The 18,786-nt window shown below is 61.6% G+C and overlaps 1 protein-coding gene across 1 annotated transcript; it reads right to left on the minus strand.

The window, feature by feature from the left end:
* Nucleotides 1–880: 880 nt before the first annotated feature.
* LOC105485925 (MAPK interacting serine/threonine kinase 2) lies at nucleotides 881–15,772 on the minus strand. The gene is made up of 14 exons (XM_011748563.3): nucleotides 15,627–15,772; nucleotides 15,332–15,478; nucleotides 11,153–11,240; nucleotides 10,916–11,017; nucleotides 10,735–10,832; nucleotides 6,874–6,953; nucleotides 6,506–6,579; nucleotides 6,153–6,257; nucleotides 5,994–6,049; nucleotides 5,815–5,910; nucleotides 5,239–5,433; nucleotides 4,430–4,594; nucleotides 3,536–3,579; nucleotides 881–3,257 (listed from the first exon to the last, which is right to left on the minus strand). Exons 2-14 carry the CDS (start codon nucleotides 15,380–15,382, stop codon nucleotides 3,014–3,016), a joined length of 1,398 nt encoding a protein of 465 aa, XP_011746865.1. The 5' UTR covers nucleotides 15,383–15,478; nucleotides 15,627–15,772; the 3' UTR covers nucleotides 881–3,013.
* Between the last annotated feature and the right edge of the window lie 3,014 nt (nucleotides 15,773–18,786).

Here is an 18,786-nt window from a genome sequence, read left to right on the forward strand (position 1 = left end):
TTCATCATGTTGGCCAGACCTCAAGTGATCTGCCTGTCTTGGCCTCCCAAAGTGCTGGGATTACAGGCATGAGCCACTGCACCCGGCTGATAGCCTGTCCGTTTTTTTTTTTTGAGACAGAGTCTTGCTATGTCACCCAGGCTGGAGTGCAGTGGCGCGATCTCGGCTCACTACAAGCTCCACCTCCTGGGTTCACGCCATTCTGCTGCCTCAACCTCCCCAGCAGCTGAGACTACAGGCGACCACCGCCATGCCAGGCTGATTGTTTTGTATTTTCAGTAGAGACGGGGTTTCACCATGTTACCCAGGATGGTCTCCATCTCCTGACCTTGTGATCCGCCCGCCTCGGCCTCCCAAAGTGCCAGGATTACAGGTGTGAGCCACCACACCCGTTTTTTTTTTTTTTTTTTAGAGATGGACTCTCGCTCTGTCGCCCAAGCTGGAGTGCAGTGGCGCGATCTTGACTCACTGCAACCTCCGCCTTCCGGGTTCAAGTGATTCTCCTACCTCAGTCTCCTGAGTAGCTGGGATTACAGGTGTGCACCATCATGTCCGGCTAATTTTTGTATTTTTAGTAGGGACGGGGTTTCACCCTGTTGATTAGGCTGGTCTAGAACTGCTGACCTCGTGATCTGCCCACCTCTGCCTCCCAAAGTGCTGGGTAATTACAGGCATGAGCCACCGCGCCCAGCCGAGCTCAGCTTTTGGCCGCTGTCTTCCCAGCGGTGCATCCAGGCATCCTGGGGCAGAGACAGACCCCACAGGAGCCACTACCTCAAAACTCCTGACTCAGCACCACTGCCAACAACGTGGTTTTGCAACAATAGGTTGGGGGCGGCTCCTTATGCAGTGACAGAAAACTTGAACTCAGGCACACACAGCAGGTTTTTTGACTTTTATTAAATCTTTACAAAACAGAATACAAAATTCCGGCATTGACAGTTGGTGTAAAGGAAAACTTCTGAGCTCCGTCAGTTCACCTGGTACAATGGAATTAAAGTGCTTGGATGTTTTTCCCCCACTTAAAAAAAACTTTGAGGTTTTTTTTTTTTTTTTTTTGTCTTTTAAAAACATCGTAACATTAACACATGGCCGTTCACTGTCCCCCAGCGCTGGGAGCTGGCCTGGGGCCCAGGGTTCTCCAGGATCTTCACTCATTCACAGTAATGGTTCTGACCAGTCCTCCAGGTCGCACATGGATGCGACAGGGGTGGGGAGGGAGGAGGAAGTGACTGTCCCACCTTCAGGAAAAAAAAAAAAGCTGCTAGCAGCTCAGACGCGATGGCTGTGGGCGCCTGCAGCGGGCGGGGGTCTGTTTGCTTGTTCTTTTATACAAAAAGGCAGAGAATCCCCCGTTACAAAACATAGAATCACTGACGGGCGAGACATGATGGGGGAGGGGGGTGGGCGGCCTGCCCCACCCCCCAGGGGTCTTTGGAAGGGGCAGTCCACAGATATGGGCAGTGGGGACCAGGGAGGGCAGAGCACCCCCACGGCCACCGGACTGTGACCATCGTACGAGATTCGGGAGGGGCAGCAGGGCCAGGCGGACGGTCTCCGAGGCCCCCACCCCCAGACCCCCCGACATTCAAGTATTCTTCAAGAACAGGGAAGCAAAGTCAACCGATGTTTTTTTTTCCTTAAAAAAAAAAAACAACTAAAAAACTAAACACAAGGAATCCCGACTGCGGATTTAGAAGCCAGAGGGGGCTGCCCCAGGCGTGGAGTTTGGGGACTGGGCTGGGAAGGGCGGGTGGTGACCCTAGCTGCCCCCGCAGCACAGCCCCGCACACTTCCAAAGTGGAACCCTGTATTGCATAGAACGTCCCCACCCGCAGGGAGGGGCGGCAGGCTCCGCAGCCCCCAGGGGTTGGAGCGTGGAGGGTGGGGGGACTGAGCAGGCCCCTCCATTCCTGGGTGCCCGAAGGGGGGCCAAGGCCGCGGCCATTTTCCTGAAGGTGGCAGACCAAAAACGCTGCCCTGGGGGTGGGGATTCGGCCAGACCCTGGGGTCTGGGCCCAGCTCTAAGGACAAGGACGGAGCTGACAGAGCTTCCAGGCCAGGCCCGAGGGGTGGCGCGAGGCAGGACGTGGCCACGGTCAGACTGAGCCCTGAGAAGGGGCACTCGGTTGCCCCAAGGGGGTGTCTTCAGGACCCCCCACGTTGGCTGACAGTGCCTGTCCAGTCCCTCTGCCTGCTTCGGTGGAAATAGCCTCAGGCCGGGCGGGGCTCCTGCCGTCTCAGGCCCTGGAGCGGTGGAGAGGGGCAGCGGCGAGCCCCTGGGGTCAGCTGCAGTTTAAGGTCAAGGTTGGAGGCCGAATCTGGCCACCAGGAGTCCTGGGCAGACAGACAGGCCTTGCAGGAAGCCCCGATTGTCAACTATCATGGGGACAAGGCAGGCGCGGGTGAAGGGCTGGGGGATCCCATGGGGCGGGTGGCTGGGCTGCCCTCCACCTGCCTGCCTGGCCCCTCTGGAGACAGGCAGGTCCTCCCTCCCCAACCAAGCCACCAGGGGTGCTCTCAGGGTGAGGGATAGAGGGGAAGAGCCTGTCCCTGAAATACTGCGGGCTGGGAGGGAACACAGGGGCAGGGCCCCGGGCCCCTCCCCAGCTCTGGAAGATGGCGAACGCTGTGGTCTGCTCTCCTGAGTCACTGCAAGCCACGTGGGCAGATGGCGGGCAGTACAGGTGACCTGGGGGCTTCACAGTACAGGTGAGCAGGGCTGGGGGCCGGGAAGGGGACAAACCCAGCCACATACCCTCTGCTCACCTCCCCGGGTGCCTGCATTGCTTTTAACCGTCCGAAGGAAAAAATAAGGGGGAGGGGTAGAAACGGGAAAGAAAAACCCAAAAGCAAAAACCTTCTATAAAACGCCCCCCTAGCTGAGCTTAGTGCCTGGGAATCCAGCCAGAGGCGGGGCAGCCCGCAGGACACCGGCTGGCGATAGCTTAAAAAACCTTTAGATTTGATTGGGGGATGGGTGACCTATGTACAAAGGGGAGAGACGGGAGGGTCAGGCACGGTCTCCCACCAGGACCACGGGGGCCGAGGACAGGCTGGCCCTTTGCCGCCGCTGCGCCAGCTTGGACTGGGAGGGTGGAGACAGCTGCAGGCAGCGTGAGGTAGCTCGGACCAGGACGGGCTGGCCCTGCCCTGCAGCCTCCTCCTCAGCCAGGTCCTCGTCGTGCTGAGCCAGCTGCCGGTTCATGGCAATGGCCTCGGCCGCAAAGGATGTGAGATCTTTGGCACAGCTGTTCCTGGGAAATGGGGTGGGGGTAGGTGGTCACCAAGGAGGCATCCCTTACGGGACCGCTGGGGTCTGTGCAAGGCCCTGGGGGAAGGGGCTTCATGCTCTCCTCCCACCCCGACCCTGGGGCTCCTCTGAGTGCCAGGGCCCCACCGGGATCTCCACTGAGTTACCAGGCTTGCCTGCATCCCTGACCCCAAAGCAGCTCTCCAGGTCTTTCCCAAGTGTCTTAGCCTGGAAACCCCGCCCCCTGGACTTGGGGGTCCCGAGCACCCCTGCAGGCCTCACCTCTGCAGGACCATCGGAGTGGGCAAGGTGTTCTCCGGGGCGCACTGCAACGAAAGCGGGCAGGGGGCAGGGCTGGAGAGCAGCTGGGGCCGCCTGGGGTGCCGGGTGGGGTGTCTGGCCAAGGGATGCCGTGCCCATCCCATCACTAGGACCCCACGAGAGACCAGAAGGGCACCTGGGTGCCCCGGGAGCCAAGTCCGTGTCCCAAGGTCTCTATGGCGAGGCTCCATGTCCACCTGCCCAGGGAACCCGAGGCTGGGCCAGGCTGAGGTGTTGCAGGACCCAGTGAGAGTGGAGAGTAGAGCCCCAAGCTCTACCTCTCCCGGCTGTTCCCAGCCCAAACCCACCTCCGCCCCCCTCTTAACCCACGAGTCTCTGGATGCTTCTGGAAGGAGTTTGGAGGCCCCCAGCCCCTCGCCTGGGGACACAGAGTGACCCCAGCTTCTATTTTTAGTAAATCCCCACTCCCTGGGGTGGCAGCTCGGCTCAGATGACCTCTGGCAGGAGAAACACCCGACTCCGCCTGGATCGGAGGCCACACAGGGAAGGGTGGGGGCAGAGCCTGGGCCTGAAACTGACGACAGGCTGGGGTCTCTGTGAGCTGGACTCGCCGTCTGCTTGACTGCAGCTTGCTGCGGAGTGTAGGTCCCCACCACCCTCCAGGAAGGTTCTCTGAGTAGCTGCTTCTGGGAGCTGCCTGCCTGGCCAGCGGGCACCGCGCATAGGTGGGTGGCGGGGATTTCCGCTGCAACCCTCATCCCAGGGCAGAGCCTGTGCTCAGGCCTCAATGCATCTCAGAGTGCCAGGCTACACCCTCGGGGCTTCCCGTGCTTGCTCTGAGGCCACCCTGCAGCCTCCCATACCCTCCCTGGCGCCCCTGGGGCTGGCACTCACCCCCTGAACCCAGGGGTGCTGCAGGACTTGGGCAGCGCTCAGTCTCTGCTTGGCGTCACGGACGAGCAGCTTGGAGATGAGGTCTTTGGCAGCGCAGGAGATGTGGGCCCAGTCCTTGTCGGGGAACTCATACTTGCCCTCCTGGATGCTCTCAAACAGCATGTTCTGGGGACACAGAACACAGAGGAGCTTAGATCTGCCCAAGAAGCTGGATACTGTGCACTGACATGTGGCTCCATCAGGACCCCAACCACCACGAGACCCTTGACCATGCACACCTGGGGCGGAGGGGACTGGGAGCCGGACCAGGAGAGTCGGCTCTACCCAAGTGCAGCTGGATTTACAAAAAGGCAGCTCTGAAGGACCTAGTTCCAAGGGCCACAGGCCACAGATGCTGAGCCTTAAGCAGCGGGCAGGCAGTCTGAGCCTGATCCCCCCAAACCAGGAGCATCACTCCACCTCTCAGCTCTCTGAACCCTGTCTGCGTTTTCCCCTGGGCAGGCAAACCTGAAAAGCCTTCAGGAAACTGGAGGACAGGGCGGCACTGCCCTGTGGATGGTATCAGGGAGTAGGGCACACAGGGCAGGTCCCAGCGGGTTGGAAGGCATACAAGGCAGGTCCCCGGGGGTTAGGGGGTGGTCGGGGGAAGGTCCCCTGGACTTAGGGAGTGCGCAGGGCAGGTCCCCTGGGGTTAGGGGGTGCGCAGGGCAGGTCCCCTGGGGTTAGCGGGTGCGCAGGGCAGGCCCAGGGGAAGAAGGTGTCCAGGACAGGAGGGTGCCCAGGAGAGGAGGGTGCCTGGGCCGCCGCACCTGGCAGGCAGGGCAGGCCTCGCCGCGGTCCCAGCCGCAGTCGCTGCCACAGCGGCCCACGAAGGGCGGGTAACCACTGAGCAGGATGTACAAGATGACGCCCAGGCTCCACAGGTCGCAGCGCTTGTCGTAGATGCTGGCCTCCTCGCTGAAGGCCTCCACCACCTCCGGGGCCATGTACTCCGCCGAGCCGCACTGCGGGCGGGGGAGAGGCGCGTCAGCCGGGGCTTCCCGGCATCACGTGGGAGCCCGGGTAACTGCAGGTCACCTGCGCCAGCCGGCTCGGACCCCGCCCCACCCGACCAATCAGCGGCTGCCGGGAACGCGCCCCGCCCAATCAGCAGGTGCAGAGCTCGCCCCGCCCCCGCCGCAGCCCCGCCCCACCCGTCCAAACACCGATGGGTGGGGGCGCCTAATCGAGGCCCCGCCGCGTCATCCCGCCCAACCAATCAGCGGCTGTTGCTAAGCGGAAGCCCGAGCTCCGCGGCCTGGAACTGCGGAGCGGCCCAGGCTCCGCGAGGTTATGCAACCGTAGAGCAGGCAGCCGAGCCTCCAGGCCTGCCCGCGGGCCCTCACCGGGGTGAGCAGCTCCGGGGTGGAGATAGGGGAGCAGTCCCCGTTGAGTTTGATGCCGCTGCCCAGGTCGAAATCACAGATCTTCACGGGGGAGACCTGGGAGGGGCCAAGAGGGCCGTGAGCCTGGGGTCCCACGCGGCCACCCCTCCCGCGGGACCGCTCTGCCCGGGCTGGCATACCTGATTGGGGTGCTCACACAGGATGTTTTCCGGCTTTAGGTCCCTGTGGGCGATGCCTGGGGGAGAAGCCACAGAACCACGAGGGGGTGAGGGGCTGGGGGTCTTCCAGGAGTCCTTGGCAGGCGGCCTTAGGGGACTCAAGGCGGGCTCACCACCCACCTTTGTTGTGCAGAAAGTCCAAGGCACTGGCCACGTCCTGCACCACCACGCTGGCCTCCAGCTCGTTGAAGTGCCGGCGCTTGTGGATGTGGCTCAGGATGGAGCCTGGGCAGGGCAGAGCAGGACAGGGGGAACACACAGGTCACCTCAGAGTCCCCGCAAGGCCCACACCCACCTCCACTTTGGAGGGGACGCCCCAACACCGGCTTCCTCTGGCCCAAAGGCCTTACCCCTGAGCCACCATTTGGGCAGGACACAAACCCCACAAGCCCCCTCCTGCAGGTGGCACTAGGCCCCCATCCCATAATACCTCCCAGCTCCCTCCCTCCCCACAGCCTGGAGCCCCCAGGTACCTCCCCGCATCTTCTCAAACACCAGGTAGAAGCGGTCCTCCTCCTCAAAGAACTCAATCAGCTCTAGAACGTTCCTGGGGGGGGTGGGAGGCAGGAGAGGAGCTGAGGCTTCCTGAGGCCCCTGGGTACCTGCTGCTCAGCCTAGGAGGGGCCCACCCTCTTGGTCCACTGGAGGCTGGGACTTGGGCAATAGGCCGGCCTCACGCTGCCCGCCTGGGGCTGCCAGCCAGCCTTCTTCAGGGAGGGGAACGCAGGGCCTGGGAAACTGGGTGCCCTACAGATGCTTGCTGGGGGTGATGTGGCACTCAGGCCCTTCATCCGCTGAAAGACGGCTCAGGCCAGTGCTGTGGCAAGGGTGGCTCACCTACCTGTGTCCCTGGCACTGGTACAGCATCTCCACCTCCCGGAAAACCCTGCTCCGAATGTGGCCTGGCTGTTTCTCAATGATCTGAAACAGGCAAGAGGACACAGCACCTGGGTTGGCGGGACGCTCACAGCTGAGAAGGGGCCAGAAACTCCACTGCCACGGCTGGAATTCACCACACTTATACCCTGCAACTCTAGAAAGCAGGGCTCACGCCTGTCATCCCAGCACTTTGGGAGGTTGAGGCAGGAGGATCGCTTGAGCCCAGGAGTTTTAAGACCAGCCTGGGCAACACAGCCAGACCCCATCCCTCCAAAATGTTTTTGTTGTTGTTGTTGTTGGTTTTTTTTAAGATGGAGTTTCGGCCAGGCATGGTAGCTCAAGCCTGTAATCCCAGCACTTTGGGAGGCCGAGACGGGCGGATCATGAGGTCAGGAGATGGAGACCATCCTGGCTAACATGGTGAAACCCCGTCTCTACTAAAAAATACAAAAAACTAGCCGGGCGCGGTGACGGGCGCCTGTAGTCCCCGCTACTTGGGAGGCTGAGGCAGGAGAATGGTGTAAACCTGGGAGGTGGAGCTTGCAGTGAGCTGAGATCTGGCCACTGCACTCCAGCCTGGGCAACAGAGCGAGACTCCATCTCGAAAAAAAAAAAAAAAAAAAAAAGATGGAGTTTCGCTTTTGTTGCCCAGGCTGGAGTGCAATGGCACAATCTCGGCTCACCGTAACCTCCACCTCCCGGGTTCAAGCGATTCTCCTGCCTCAGCCTCCTGAGTAGCTGGGATTACAGGAGCCTGCGACCACACTTAGCTAATTGTTTCGTATTTTTAGTAGAGACGGGGTTTCACCATTTTGGCCAGGCTGGTCTTGAACTCCTGACTTACAGGTGATTCACCCACCTCGGCCTCCAAAAGTGCCGGGATTACAGGTGTGAGCCACCGCGCCCGGCCCCAAAATGTTTTTTAAGTTAGTGGTGAGCTATGATGTTGCCACTGCACTCCAGCCTGGGTGACAGAGGGAGACCCTGTCTCTAAATTAAAAAAAAGAGATAGAAACATCACACACCGGGGCCTATCATGGGGAGGGGGGAGGGGGGAGGGATTGCATTGGGAGTTATACCTGATGTAAATGACGAGTTGATGGGTGCAGCACAGCAACATGGCACAAGTATACATATGTAACAAACCTGCACGTTATGCACATGTACCCTACATCTTAAAGTATAATAATAATAAATAAGTTAAAAAATAATAATAAATAAATAAATAAATAAATAAATAATAAAAAAAAGAGATAGAAAGCTGGGCTCGCCTAGGGGGGCCTGGAATTTACTGCAAGTCAAGGATAAGAAAGAAAGAAAGAAAAAAAAAAAAGGTCAGGTGCGGTGGCTCACGCCTGTAATCCCAGCAGTTTCAGAGGCTGAGGCAGGTGGATCATGAGGTCAGGAGATTGAGACCATCCTGGCCAATATGATGAAACCCCGTCTCTACTAAAAATACAAAAATTAGCTGGGTACGGTGGCGGGCACCTGTAATCCCAACTACTTGTGAGGCTGAGGCAGGAGAATCACTTGAACCCGGGAGGTGGAGGTTGCAGTGAGCTGAGATCGTGCCATTGTACTCCAGCCTGGGTGACAGAGCAAGACTCTGTCTCAAAAAAAAAAAAAAAAAAAAGCCAGTGGGGGCTGCTCTCCACCTGTGACCCTGACAGCCCTCAGAGACATACTTGGGCCTTCTGCAAAATACCCCCACAGGATGTCAGGGTCTCCTGCCCTGGGTGGCCACCCTTCCTGACCCAGAGACAGTCAGCTGTAGTCCTCTGTCTCCACAAGGCGGATCCCTGGTGACCCATAGAACTAGGGAGGCCTCAGGACACCTGGCTGCCAGCCCACCAGGCCCCACCTCACATGTGGTCACAGCACCAAGTCCTGCTCCCCGGCTCCGAGCCAGCCTGGGCAGACACTTACCCATCGCCTCAGCCAGTATCTGTTTGGGGCCCGCCCTGGTTGGCTGCCCCAGCCACTGGTGGATCCAGCCTCCCTGAGCCCCAGAGCCTCAGGAAGCCACCCCACTGTCCCCAGCAGCTCCAGCTGCTCCCCACCACCTTCACTCACAGAGGTGGGGTCAGGAGGTGTCTGCAGCTCCCGACCTGGCACCTGCTGGGACCCTCTTCCCAGGCTGGATACGCTAGCCCCTCTCACTGGGCGGGTGGCTGGCTGCCTGAGCACTCTGCCCAGGGTTCCCTGCCCACTGCGATGGCCTGCTCGCAGTGGGGATGTGGCATTCCACTCGAGTCCCTGGCTCCTGTCTCTGCAGTCCCGTGTCTACACTGAGAAACAAAGCTGCCCCAGCGAGGGGCAAGAGAACAACTGGACGCCAGGGTGTCCTGAAATACCACCGCCCAGGCCACTGCCAAAAGCTGAGCCCAGCAGGCACTGCAGATGGTTCTGGATAAAACTGAACCTCGTCCTGTCCCTGAGGTGGCCGGCTAGAATGCTGCCTCAGGGAGGGGGCGCAGCCCCTCCTGGCATGGAAGGGGCCTATTCTGAGGTCCCAGCTTAGGGGCTCGGCATCCAGCCAGCAGCCTCATGGCACCGGGGGACCCCCAGGCAGCTTCCCGCAGCATGACTCCCGCTGAGGGCAGAGGGCCCACACCCCAGTCCCCGTAGAATGAAATGCTCCTCAGACTCACAGGTCCCAGCGATTCGCCTGACTTGCCCAGGATACCTCCTCCTCCCCCTGCCACCTGGCCGGACCAACTCCTGGACATCAGTGGCCAACACCTCCAGCAGGAAGTCCCCCAGGCTCTCCAGATCCCAGCACTGACCACACCAGGTCAAGGTGGCAAGAAGACCAGGGAGGTGGCTCTGAGACACCAATTAGGAACCCCCAGAGGCCACACAGCATGAGTCAGGCTACCTAACCCCCGATCCTCAGTGTCCCTATCTGTCAAACAACAGGAAGCAAGGATGCCTGTGGGGCCGCCAGGAGAGGACTGTGCTCAGAGGGACGCCTGCTGTGCAGAAGTGTTCCGGAGGGGCCTCGTGCTCCTGCACCATCGCCTTGGCCTGCCTGGGGGCTCCCAGGAGGCAGGGAGTGTACTGCACCTGTCCTTGCCTGCTGCCACTGTGGTCCCAGCACCCGGCCAGTAACCTCCCCAGGCTGGCCACCCCTCTTCCTCCACCTCCTCCTCTTCAGAGGAAAGCTCTGGCCTGGCCGTCCACCAGGACCCACAGGCTCCTGGCCAGCCCTGCTCGCCAGGGCACACCTGGCCCTCTTTCCCAGGCAGCCAGCCCTCCCGGGACCCCACCCAGCCCGGGAGCCGCATGCCAGGTCACGAGGGAAGCCTGGAAGATTTCTTGGAATACAGGATCCAACCAGCCCACAAGGTCATAGGGTGACAACCAGGGCCTCAACAGCGCTCCTGCTCCCAGCCCTTCGGTCACACCCTGGGTTTGGCAGCCGCCTGGGGCTAGGGTGACACGGGGCTCTCACGGGCCTGCACTGAGGTTCTCCAAACGCAGAGCCCCTCTGGGCCCTGGGATATGACGTTGTATTTTGATCCTTGAAACCAAACTGTCACGTACCCTCAGGGACGGCTCAGAGGCAGGGACTGCCCAGGGGACCCAGTGGGCACAGTGCCTCTGACTGAAGCCGCCACTCTGGGTGGCCACTCTGGTACCAGACAGGGCCACTCCCGCCGCTGTCATTCCCAACTGGACTCAGGGCCCGGTGGCCGTTTTTAGACACTGGTCTTCCTGGCTCTAGGACGGGGAGCCGGAATGCCACACAGTTTCCACCTCCCCCCACTCCCCGCACTCATCCCATGGTGCTGGGTTCCCCAGGGCGCGGCCGCGGGCCCACCTTGACGGCGTACTCCTGGCTGGTGATCAGGTTGATGCAGGTCTGCACTCGGGCATGAGCGCCCTCCCCCAGCACATCCTCCTGCAGCTGGTAGACGTCTGCCGGGCAGCGAGGCGGGCGTGAGAGGGACCCCGGCTGTCCCCCGCTCCCGGCTCCCCCAATGCCCGCCATCCCTGCTCACCTTCAAACCTGCCCGAGAAGCTGTCGGTGGCCCGGCCGCGCTTCTTCTTCTTGCCCCTCTTCTTGGCGTCCGGGATGTCGATGGGCTGGCTGGCGGGCATGTCTGTTCCAGGAGGCACGCCCAGGGGGCTCAGGACATGGCCCTGGCCGGCTGGTCCCCACCCCCCTGCAGGGGCTGGCCACTGCCATGGCGGCGACAGCGGCTGCCCCGTGCCCTCCTCCCCCTCAGGCCCCTCACCAGGGCGGGCTGAGCACTGCAGGCCAAAGTCAGAGTCTCCGTGGTGGGGCTGGTCTAGAGAGAAGGCCAGCTCGAAGGGGTTCTGCCCCTGCAGGGGAGAGGAGAGGAGAGGCACTCAGACCCCATCCCTCCCCACGCAGCAGGGAGACCTCTCCTGCCCCAGTGCCACAGCGCCCAGGCTGACAAGCCCTGTGCTGAGCATGACGAAAAAATCAACTCGGTCCCCGCTCACACGACACCAGGATCAGCTCCCAATGGGGCGGGCAGCATCAACTGGGGGACCCCCCAGCTCCTGGCATTCACCTCCTCGCTGCCCCACACTCAGTGTGTGTGTGGATTTCTTTTAATTGATGTTTTGTAGAGATAAAGTCTTGCTATGTTGCCCAGGCTGGTCTTAAACCCCTGGACTCAAGCGATCCTCCTGCCTCCATCTCCCGGAGTGCTGGGATCACAGGCGTGGCCACATGGGGAAGGTGTTCGGCCTCCTAGCACCTCAGCAAGGAAAGAGCAGGAGATGCAGAGTCTCCTGGGGGGGTCCATGGAATCTGCCAACCCAGGTGGTGATTCTGTCCCCCAGGAGACACTGGGCCATGTCTGGGGACATCTGTGGTTGTGGCTGGTTGGGGGAGCTCCTGGCATACAGTGGGTGGAGGCCAGGGACACTGCTCAGCACCCTGCAGTGCCCAGCACAGCCCCACCCCAGATAAAGACGGGCCCCAACCTCCACGGGGCCACGGGGACATGGGCCACAGGGACATGGGCCACGGGGACATGGGGCCGTGGGGAAGACCTCCTCCCAGCCACAGAGCCCTGGGGGCCTCTGGGAAAGGGGTGCATTGCGGGGAGAGGACAGACACGAGCAGATGGCTCTTGGGAACCCTGCCTCTGATGCCAGGGTTGAGTCACGGTGGGGCCCAAGCCATGTCTTGCACCTCCGTCTGCTTGTCCACAGAATGGGGATGGCTGACCTCTGGGGCGGGTTGTGCGGATCAAAGGCGGCGGGGCAGAGGGAGGGAGGTGAGTCACTGGGCGGGCTGCCGGCCTGGTGGCTGTGCCTGCTTTCCCACGGCCTCCTGGACCATCTCAGGGAAGCTCAGTCCTCCCTGGGCCTCAGTTTCCCCCATGTAAAATGGCACACCACCACTTCTCCTTCCCCTAAGCTGCTCCCCTCCCTTTTGCTCAGTGCCTGGGGCTGGCGGGGTGAGAATTCAGTGCCTGGTGCTCTGGGGCCTGCTGAAGGTGGGGGCTCTGCCTCCATCACCCCGCCTTCTGCCCCACCCAAGCCTGGGCACCTGCCCTCCTCCGCCCGTGTCCCGTGGCTGCCCGGCACACCTTCCCTCCGCAGCTCTGTGCGTCTAAGCCCACCCTCACCCACCAGAGGCTCATCTGCTTCCAGCCCCCCAACCTGGCAGCTACCAGTTACTGAGTCAGTACACACGGTGCTGTACTGGTCTTGGGGGCTCACGGGAGAGGCAACCTCAGGCGCGAGTGTGCCAGGCCCTGCCCAGACCACATCCTGCACTCCCATCTCAGTGCCAGACACTCCTGGAGGGAGCCCCTGGTGGGCCCTGGTACCCAGCTAAGGAACCCGCCTTGGGCCCTGGCGGCCAGGATTCAAATCCAGGCCTGCTGCTCTGGGCAGGCTGGGGCTGGGTCAAGAAACGACCCAGCCCCAGGAACGTGGGAGCAAGACCCTGACCGGGGGCAGGAACAGTGCAGGTTACGTAGACTTTGCCCCCGTGGAAGATGGTTGGAACATATGCACGTTTCCACAGAGCGTGGCCCAGCATGGGGACTTCCGGCCCTTTACAAGGGGCCAGGCCTTTGAAGCTGGGGAACTGAGGCCCAGTCAGGTTCCTTGTACTACTGAGCTCTCACTCAGCCTCACCTGTCCAGGTGAACCAGGCGGGAGGGGCCTGCACAGGTGGCGGGGGTCCCAGTCCCAGTGAGGATGCTGGGTGCTCTGGGCCAGGTCACTGCCCCTGTCTGGGCCCCAGACAGCCTGAGTGGGGCTCAGCAGAAGTAAGACTCCAGTGGAGCCCATGGGAGACCCGAGGCCAGCAGATGGGTGGAGGCCAGAGGGCAGAGTTTGGGAGGGGCCGAGGGCCAAGCTGCCCTCCTGCCTCCCCACCCACCCTGGCTTGGGCAGATAGCTGCCAGGAGGCTGCTGGGGGAGGAGGGAAGGAAGGGGGGCTCCAACTAGCCCCCATGGGGAGTCAGCACTCCCATAAGGCTCCTGTCTGGAGGCCCCTGGTGGCCCCGGGGCAGCCACCACAAGGCCGGTGACCAGGGTCTAAGGCCAGACTGGCGCTCACCTGCTGTCTGACCTTGGCCTAGTGACCTCGCCCCGAGGTCTGTCACGGGTGAGACAGGAGGCAGCTGCCCCCAACTTGTGGGAGCTCACAAGAGTGAAAGGACCTGAGGGGCCACAGAGCCCAGCGTGAGCCCCTGGCCTTCTCTGGCCACCGTTCCCCCGTGCCAGCCACAGCCTGCAACTCAGCAAAGCTACAGATGGACAGCCGGAGCCACCACGGCGGAGGGGCACCATGAGACTCCACCATGAGACTCCACGGCCTCCTCGCCCATGTACATGGGAACCCCGGGCACACACGCCTGCCGTCTCGGAGCCTCACTTTCCTGTCTGCAAACGGAAAGAAACCCAAGGCGCCTGTAGACGTGCCTTCCTGCTGGGCTGCTGCCTACTGGAGGCAGGGAGGGTATTTCAGGAGATGTGGCCCCAGTCCAGGAAGCAGCCGTGAGTGGTGGGGGCTGTGGGGGCAGATTCCTAGAGCAACCGGTCCCGGCCACCTGGAGAAACACCTCACAGCCAGGACTGCCTGCCAGGCCCTCCTCCACTGAGATGCCCACCTTCCCAGCTCCCAACCGGGCTGCCCTGGTCATGCAGAGGCCGGCCCACAGTCCCGGGCAGTGTGGGCGGTCCTGGCCCCACTGTTCTAGGTCTGGCTGCGGGACTCGAGTCAGCAGGCCTTGGCAGGAGGCGGCTGGAACCATCTAGAAAGTTCAAGTGTGCTTTGGCTGCCTGGCTGGCCCCATGCACTGACCCTGTATCAGCTCACGCCTGACCCCAGGAGGGAAAAGACCACTGCGCTGTCAGGTCCTCCTCTTTCCCGCCCAGCCCGACACTCTGATGGTGCCAGGCCTGCTGTCCTAGGGGAAAACTAGGCATGGGTGGCAGGGGTGAGTGGTGCCCTGGGGTGCTGGCTGGACAGACCTGGGAATTCTTCTCAGAGTTTCCCCTTGCTCCTCCCACCCTGGAGCAGCGCGTGTGTACACACAAGACACAGACACACATACACACACACACACTCTCTCTCTCCCCCCCCTTCTCCAGTCCTGCCTTCCCTACCGGGCAACAGGTCCCTGCCCAAGGAAGCCCAGTGAAGCGATTACATAACCCCGGCCTGCGGGGTGGGGCGGGCTGGCTGACATCACTGCGTCCCCTGGGCCAGGTCCTGCGGGGCCCCTGCCCAGCACCTGCCCTCCCCTTCCCCCCCAGATTTGCTCATCTGAAACCAGCACTCAACAGCAGTCACCGCCCGGGCGGCGCAGAAACTTCCCGCTCCGACAGGAAACAGCGCTTGGGCCTGGGGTGTCTGCAAAGTGCAGGGCTGAGGGGACATCCCATCCCCTCCCCCACAGCACAGGCCCCCTGGGGGTGGGTGCACCTGACCAGCCCGGCCTGGGGATTCTGAAAGGAAGTCCCCAGAAGCCACACGGAGGTGGGAATGTGGCCCGCTGACCTCTCCCCACCAGGGCACAACCAGCTGGGCTTGCAGGGTACACCCCCCATAAGCAACATGCAGCGACCGGGACAGGACTGCAGCCTGCTGACCCCCCAGAACACAGCCGGCAGGGGCTTGCAGGGGACACATGGCCTGGCCCCCTGACGGGGAGGGGGCTCCTGCTCCCAGCCTCACTTGGGGATCCTGGAGGAAGGATCCGGTGGCCAAGGCTGGAGAGAGGACTGCGGCCTGCTGACCCCCCATCCTCGCATACCGACCCCGCTTCAGCGCATGGCCGGACCGGGCAGCCCCGGGTGTAGGGCGGGGGCCAAGCACGAGCCCCGGGAGCCGATCTTAGGGGCGAGCCGCGCGCCCCCCACGCCGGCCATTCCGGTGGTCCAGCCCGGAGCGCCCCCAAACCGACCCCGGGCCTCACCTTGAACGAACGGTGGAAACCCTGAAGTTCGGCTGGTTTCTTCTGCACCATCTTCTGTCCGGGCCCCGCCAGCGGGGGAGGGGACCGAGGGCCCGGGGGGCGGCCCGAGGGCGGGCGGCCGGACGGGGGGCGGCCGAGGAGGGGACCCTGCGGGCGGGAGCAGACAAAGGGAGGGCGGTGAGCCGAGCTCGGCCTGCCGGGAGCGCGGACCGGGCGGGGGCGGCGGGGGCTCCGCGGGGCCCGTTTCCCGCTACCGGGTCGGGGTCCCCGGGGCCGCCTTGTGGTTCGCACTCACCGGGGTCGGGCTCGGGCCGGGGCCGCAGTGCCGCCGCCGCCCCACGTCGCGCAGCCCGGACCCCGCTCCGCGGACCGCGCGGGGAACAGCGCTGCCGCCGCCAGCGCGGACCCCTCTTCCTGGGCCGCCGCCGCTGAGAGGAGCCGGGCGCGTCGCCGCCGCCGCCACCTTTATAGGCCTGGATCCGCTCTGGCCCCGCCTCCGACGCAGGCTCCGCCCGGCCTCGCCCCCTGCGCACGACGTGGGCGGAGCCAGAAGAGGACTCTCTGGAAGCCCAGTGCGGCTGCGCTCTCCGGCGGCAGGCCGTGTCCGAAACGGCTAGCGTACGCCTGCGCAGTGCGGCGCACTGGGGTCTTGCGGAACCCCGTAGCGCCCATGCTGCACGGCCCGGAGCTGGCCTGTCTTTGCCACCTGAGGCTGGCGGGACACGGGGGACCTGCGGGGCACTGGGCTGAGTCCTGCCGCCTGGCCCCACACAGGGCAACTCCCTCGGCCTGTCGACCCGGGCCTAAGATACCCCCACTCCCTTGGGTCATGCCCTCGCTGTAGAACCTGCCATGGCTCCCTCTTGCAGTTCTCCGATGCTGGCTCCAGCTGTCCACCTCGTGCACCACCAGCACGCTTGGAGTCCCAGCCACTCCCTTCTAGTGCTGGGGGACCAGCCACCACCACCACCACCTTTCTGTTTCCCCTGGGCCACTCTGCCTCGGGAGCAGTGAGCTCCCTGAGTTTGCTTTGTGGTTGGCAGGAACCAGAGTAGAGGGTGGGGACCGAGATCTGTGAAGGACCCTTCCTCTGTCCTCGAACGGCGTTTCAGGGAGAACTGGGACCTGAGACTCACTGGGAAAAAGCCCAAGGGGTGGATGGTGGCCAGGACAGGAAGTAAAACACAGTCCCGTTTTGGCTGGGGCCCCAAACCGGGCTTAGATAGAATCAGCCCGTCCTGAGCTGCCAGTCCCCCAACACACAGCATCCTGGTTCAAAGTCCTCCCCAGGCCCCAGGCCTTGGGCACACAAGGAGTGGGGGTTCACCTACCGTGGGTGGACTGTGGTCTCCTCTTCTGCAGGGGTTTCCAGAAACTTCGCACAGCCCCCAACCAGGCCCTGAGCTCAGAGAGGCTGGAGCCCCACTGACCTGAAGCTGGGAACCCCTGCCTGCGAAGGCCACGGCTCTCAGGCCACAATGGCTGGGGGGCCTGGCTTTAGCCACCCCTGGGGCATTGTGAGGAGGCTGTGGGGGATTCCCAGTCAGAATGCAGCCCAGCGCCTGGCATTGCCCTGACTCTTGGCAATGGGGGGACAGAAAACCAGGTTCCCCGGCCCCCCTTATTGTGCGTGCTTGTGTGTGTGTGGGTTCATACACACACACACAGACACACGTTAGCTCCAGGTGCCAGCTGGGGTGGAGCTGCTAGACCTGCTTGCCCGGACCTGGCTCACGGAGGGTGCCGACTAAATAGTGCTTTGAGGAAAGGATGAGAGTGTGTGTGTGTGTGTGTGCGCGCGCGCCCGCTCTCACGTAGGGGTTGTGTGGTTGTGTGAGCCTGTTGAGGCCACTGTAACACAGAACCACAAACTAGGAGACTTAAAACAACAGAAATGGGCCGGGCGCGGTGGCTCAAGCCTGTAATCCCAGCACTTTGGGAGGCCGAGATGGGCGGATCACGAGGTCAGGAGATCGAGACCATCCTGGCTAACATGGTGAAACCCCGTCTCTACTAAAATATACAAAAAACTAGCCGGGCAAGGTGGCGGGCGCCTGTAGTCCCAGCTACTCGGGAGGCTGAGGCAGGAGAATGGCGTGAACCCGGGAGGCGGAGCTTGCAGTGAGCTGAGATCCGGCCACTGCACTCCAGCCTGGGCGGCAGAGCAAGACTCCGTCTCAAAAAAAAAAAAAAAAACAGAAATGTATGCTCTCACAGTCCTGGAACCCAGAGGTCTAGAAGTGTGGGCAGAGCTTTGTTTGCTTCCTCCGAGGACTCTAGGAGGATGCCTCCTGCCTCTCCCAGCTTCTGGGGGCTCTGGTGGTCCTCGGTTGGTGGCCACATCGCTCCAGTCTCTGCCTCCTCCTCTGTGTCTGTGTCTTTTCTTCTTATTTTACCTTTTTATTTTTTTTTTTTTTTGAGACAGAGTCTCATTCTGTCACCAAGGCTGGAGTCCAGTGGCACAATCTCAGCTCACTGCAACCTTTGCCTCTTGGGTTCAAGTGATTCTTCTGTCTCATCCTCCTAACTAACTGGGATTACAGGCATGTGCCACCACACCCAGATAATTTTTTGTATTTTTAGTAGAGATGGGGTTTCACCATGTTGGCCAGGCTTGTCTTGAACTCCTGACCTCATGATCCACCCGCCTCGGCCTCCCAAAGTGCTGGGATGACAGGAGTGAGCCACTGCGCCTGGCCTATTTTACTATTTTTTGAGACAGGGTCTCACTCTTTCGCCCAGGCTGGAGTGCAGGGATACATTCATAGCTCATGGCAGCCTCAACTTCCTGGGCTCAAGCGATCCTCCTGTCCCAGCCTCCTGAGTAGCTGGGACAACGGCACCTTGCCTGCTGATTTTTAAACATTTTGTAGAGATGGGGTCTCACTGTGTTGCCCAAGCTGCACTAGAATTCCTGACCTCAAGGGACCTTCCCACCTTGGCCTTCCAAAGTGCTGGAATTACAGATATGAACCACTAAGCCTGCTGTCTGCTCTTTTTATTTTTATTTATTTATTTATTTATTTATTTATTTATTTATTTATTTGAGACGGAGTCTCGCTCTGTCGCCCGGGCTGGAGTGCAGTGGCCGGATCTCAGCTCACTGCAAACTCCGCCTCCCGGGTTTAGGCCATTCTCCTGCCTCAGCCTCCCGAGTAGCTGGGACTACAGGCGCCCACCACCTCACCCGGCTAGTTTTCTGTTTTGTTTTTTTTTTTTTTTTTTTTTGAGACAGAGTCTTGCTCTGTCGCCCAGGCTGGGGTGCAGTGGCCGGATCTCAGCTCACTGCAAGCTCCGCCTCCCGGGTTTAGACCATTCTCCTGCCTCAGCCTCCCGAGTAGCTGGGACTACAGGCGCCTGCCACCTCGCCCGGCTAGTTTTTTGTATTTTTTAGTAGAGACGGGGTTTCACCATGTTAGCCAGGATGGTCTCGATCTCCTGACCTCGTGATCCGC

This window comes from Macaca nemestrina, chromosome 20 (assembly GCF_043159975.1).
Source record: "Macaca nemestrina isolate mMacNem1 chromosome 20, mMacNem.hap1, whole genome shotgun sequence".
Lineage (NCBI taxonomy): Eukaryota > Metazoa > Chordata > Mammalia > Primates > Cercopithecidae > Macaca > Macaca nemestrina.

What these genes read in the sequence shown, in the direction of transcription:
- LOC105485925 (XM_011748563.3), bottom strand. Translation starts at nt 15,382, where the DNA reads ATGGTGCAGAAGAAACCAGCCGAACTTCAGGGTTTCCACCGTTCGTTC. An exon ending in TACCAGTGCCAGGGACACAG is followed by an intron (nt 6,580 to 6,873) that starts GTAGGTGAGCCA and finishes CACCCCCCCCAG; the next exon opens with GAACGTTCTAGAGCTGATTG. An exon ending in GGACTTTCTGCACAACAAAG is followed by an intron (nt 6,050 to 6,152) that starts GTGGGTGGTGAG and finishes CTTCTCCCCCAG; the next exon opens with GCATCGCCCACAGGGACCTA.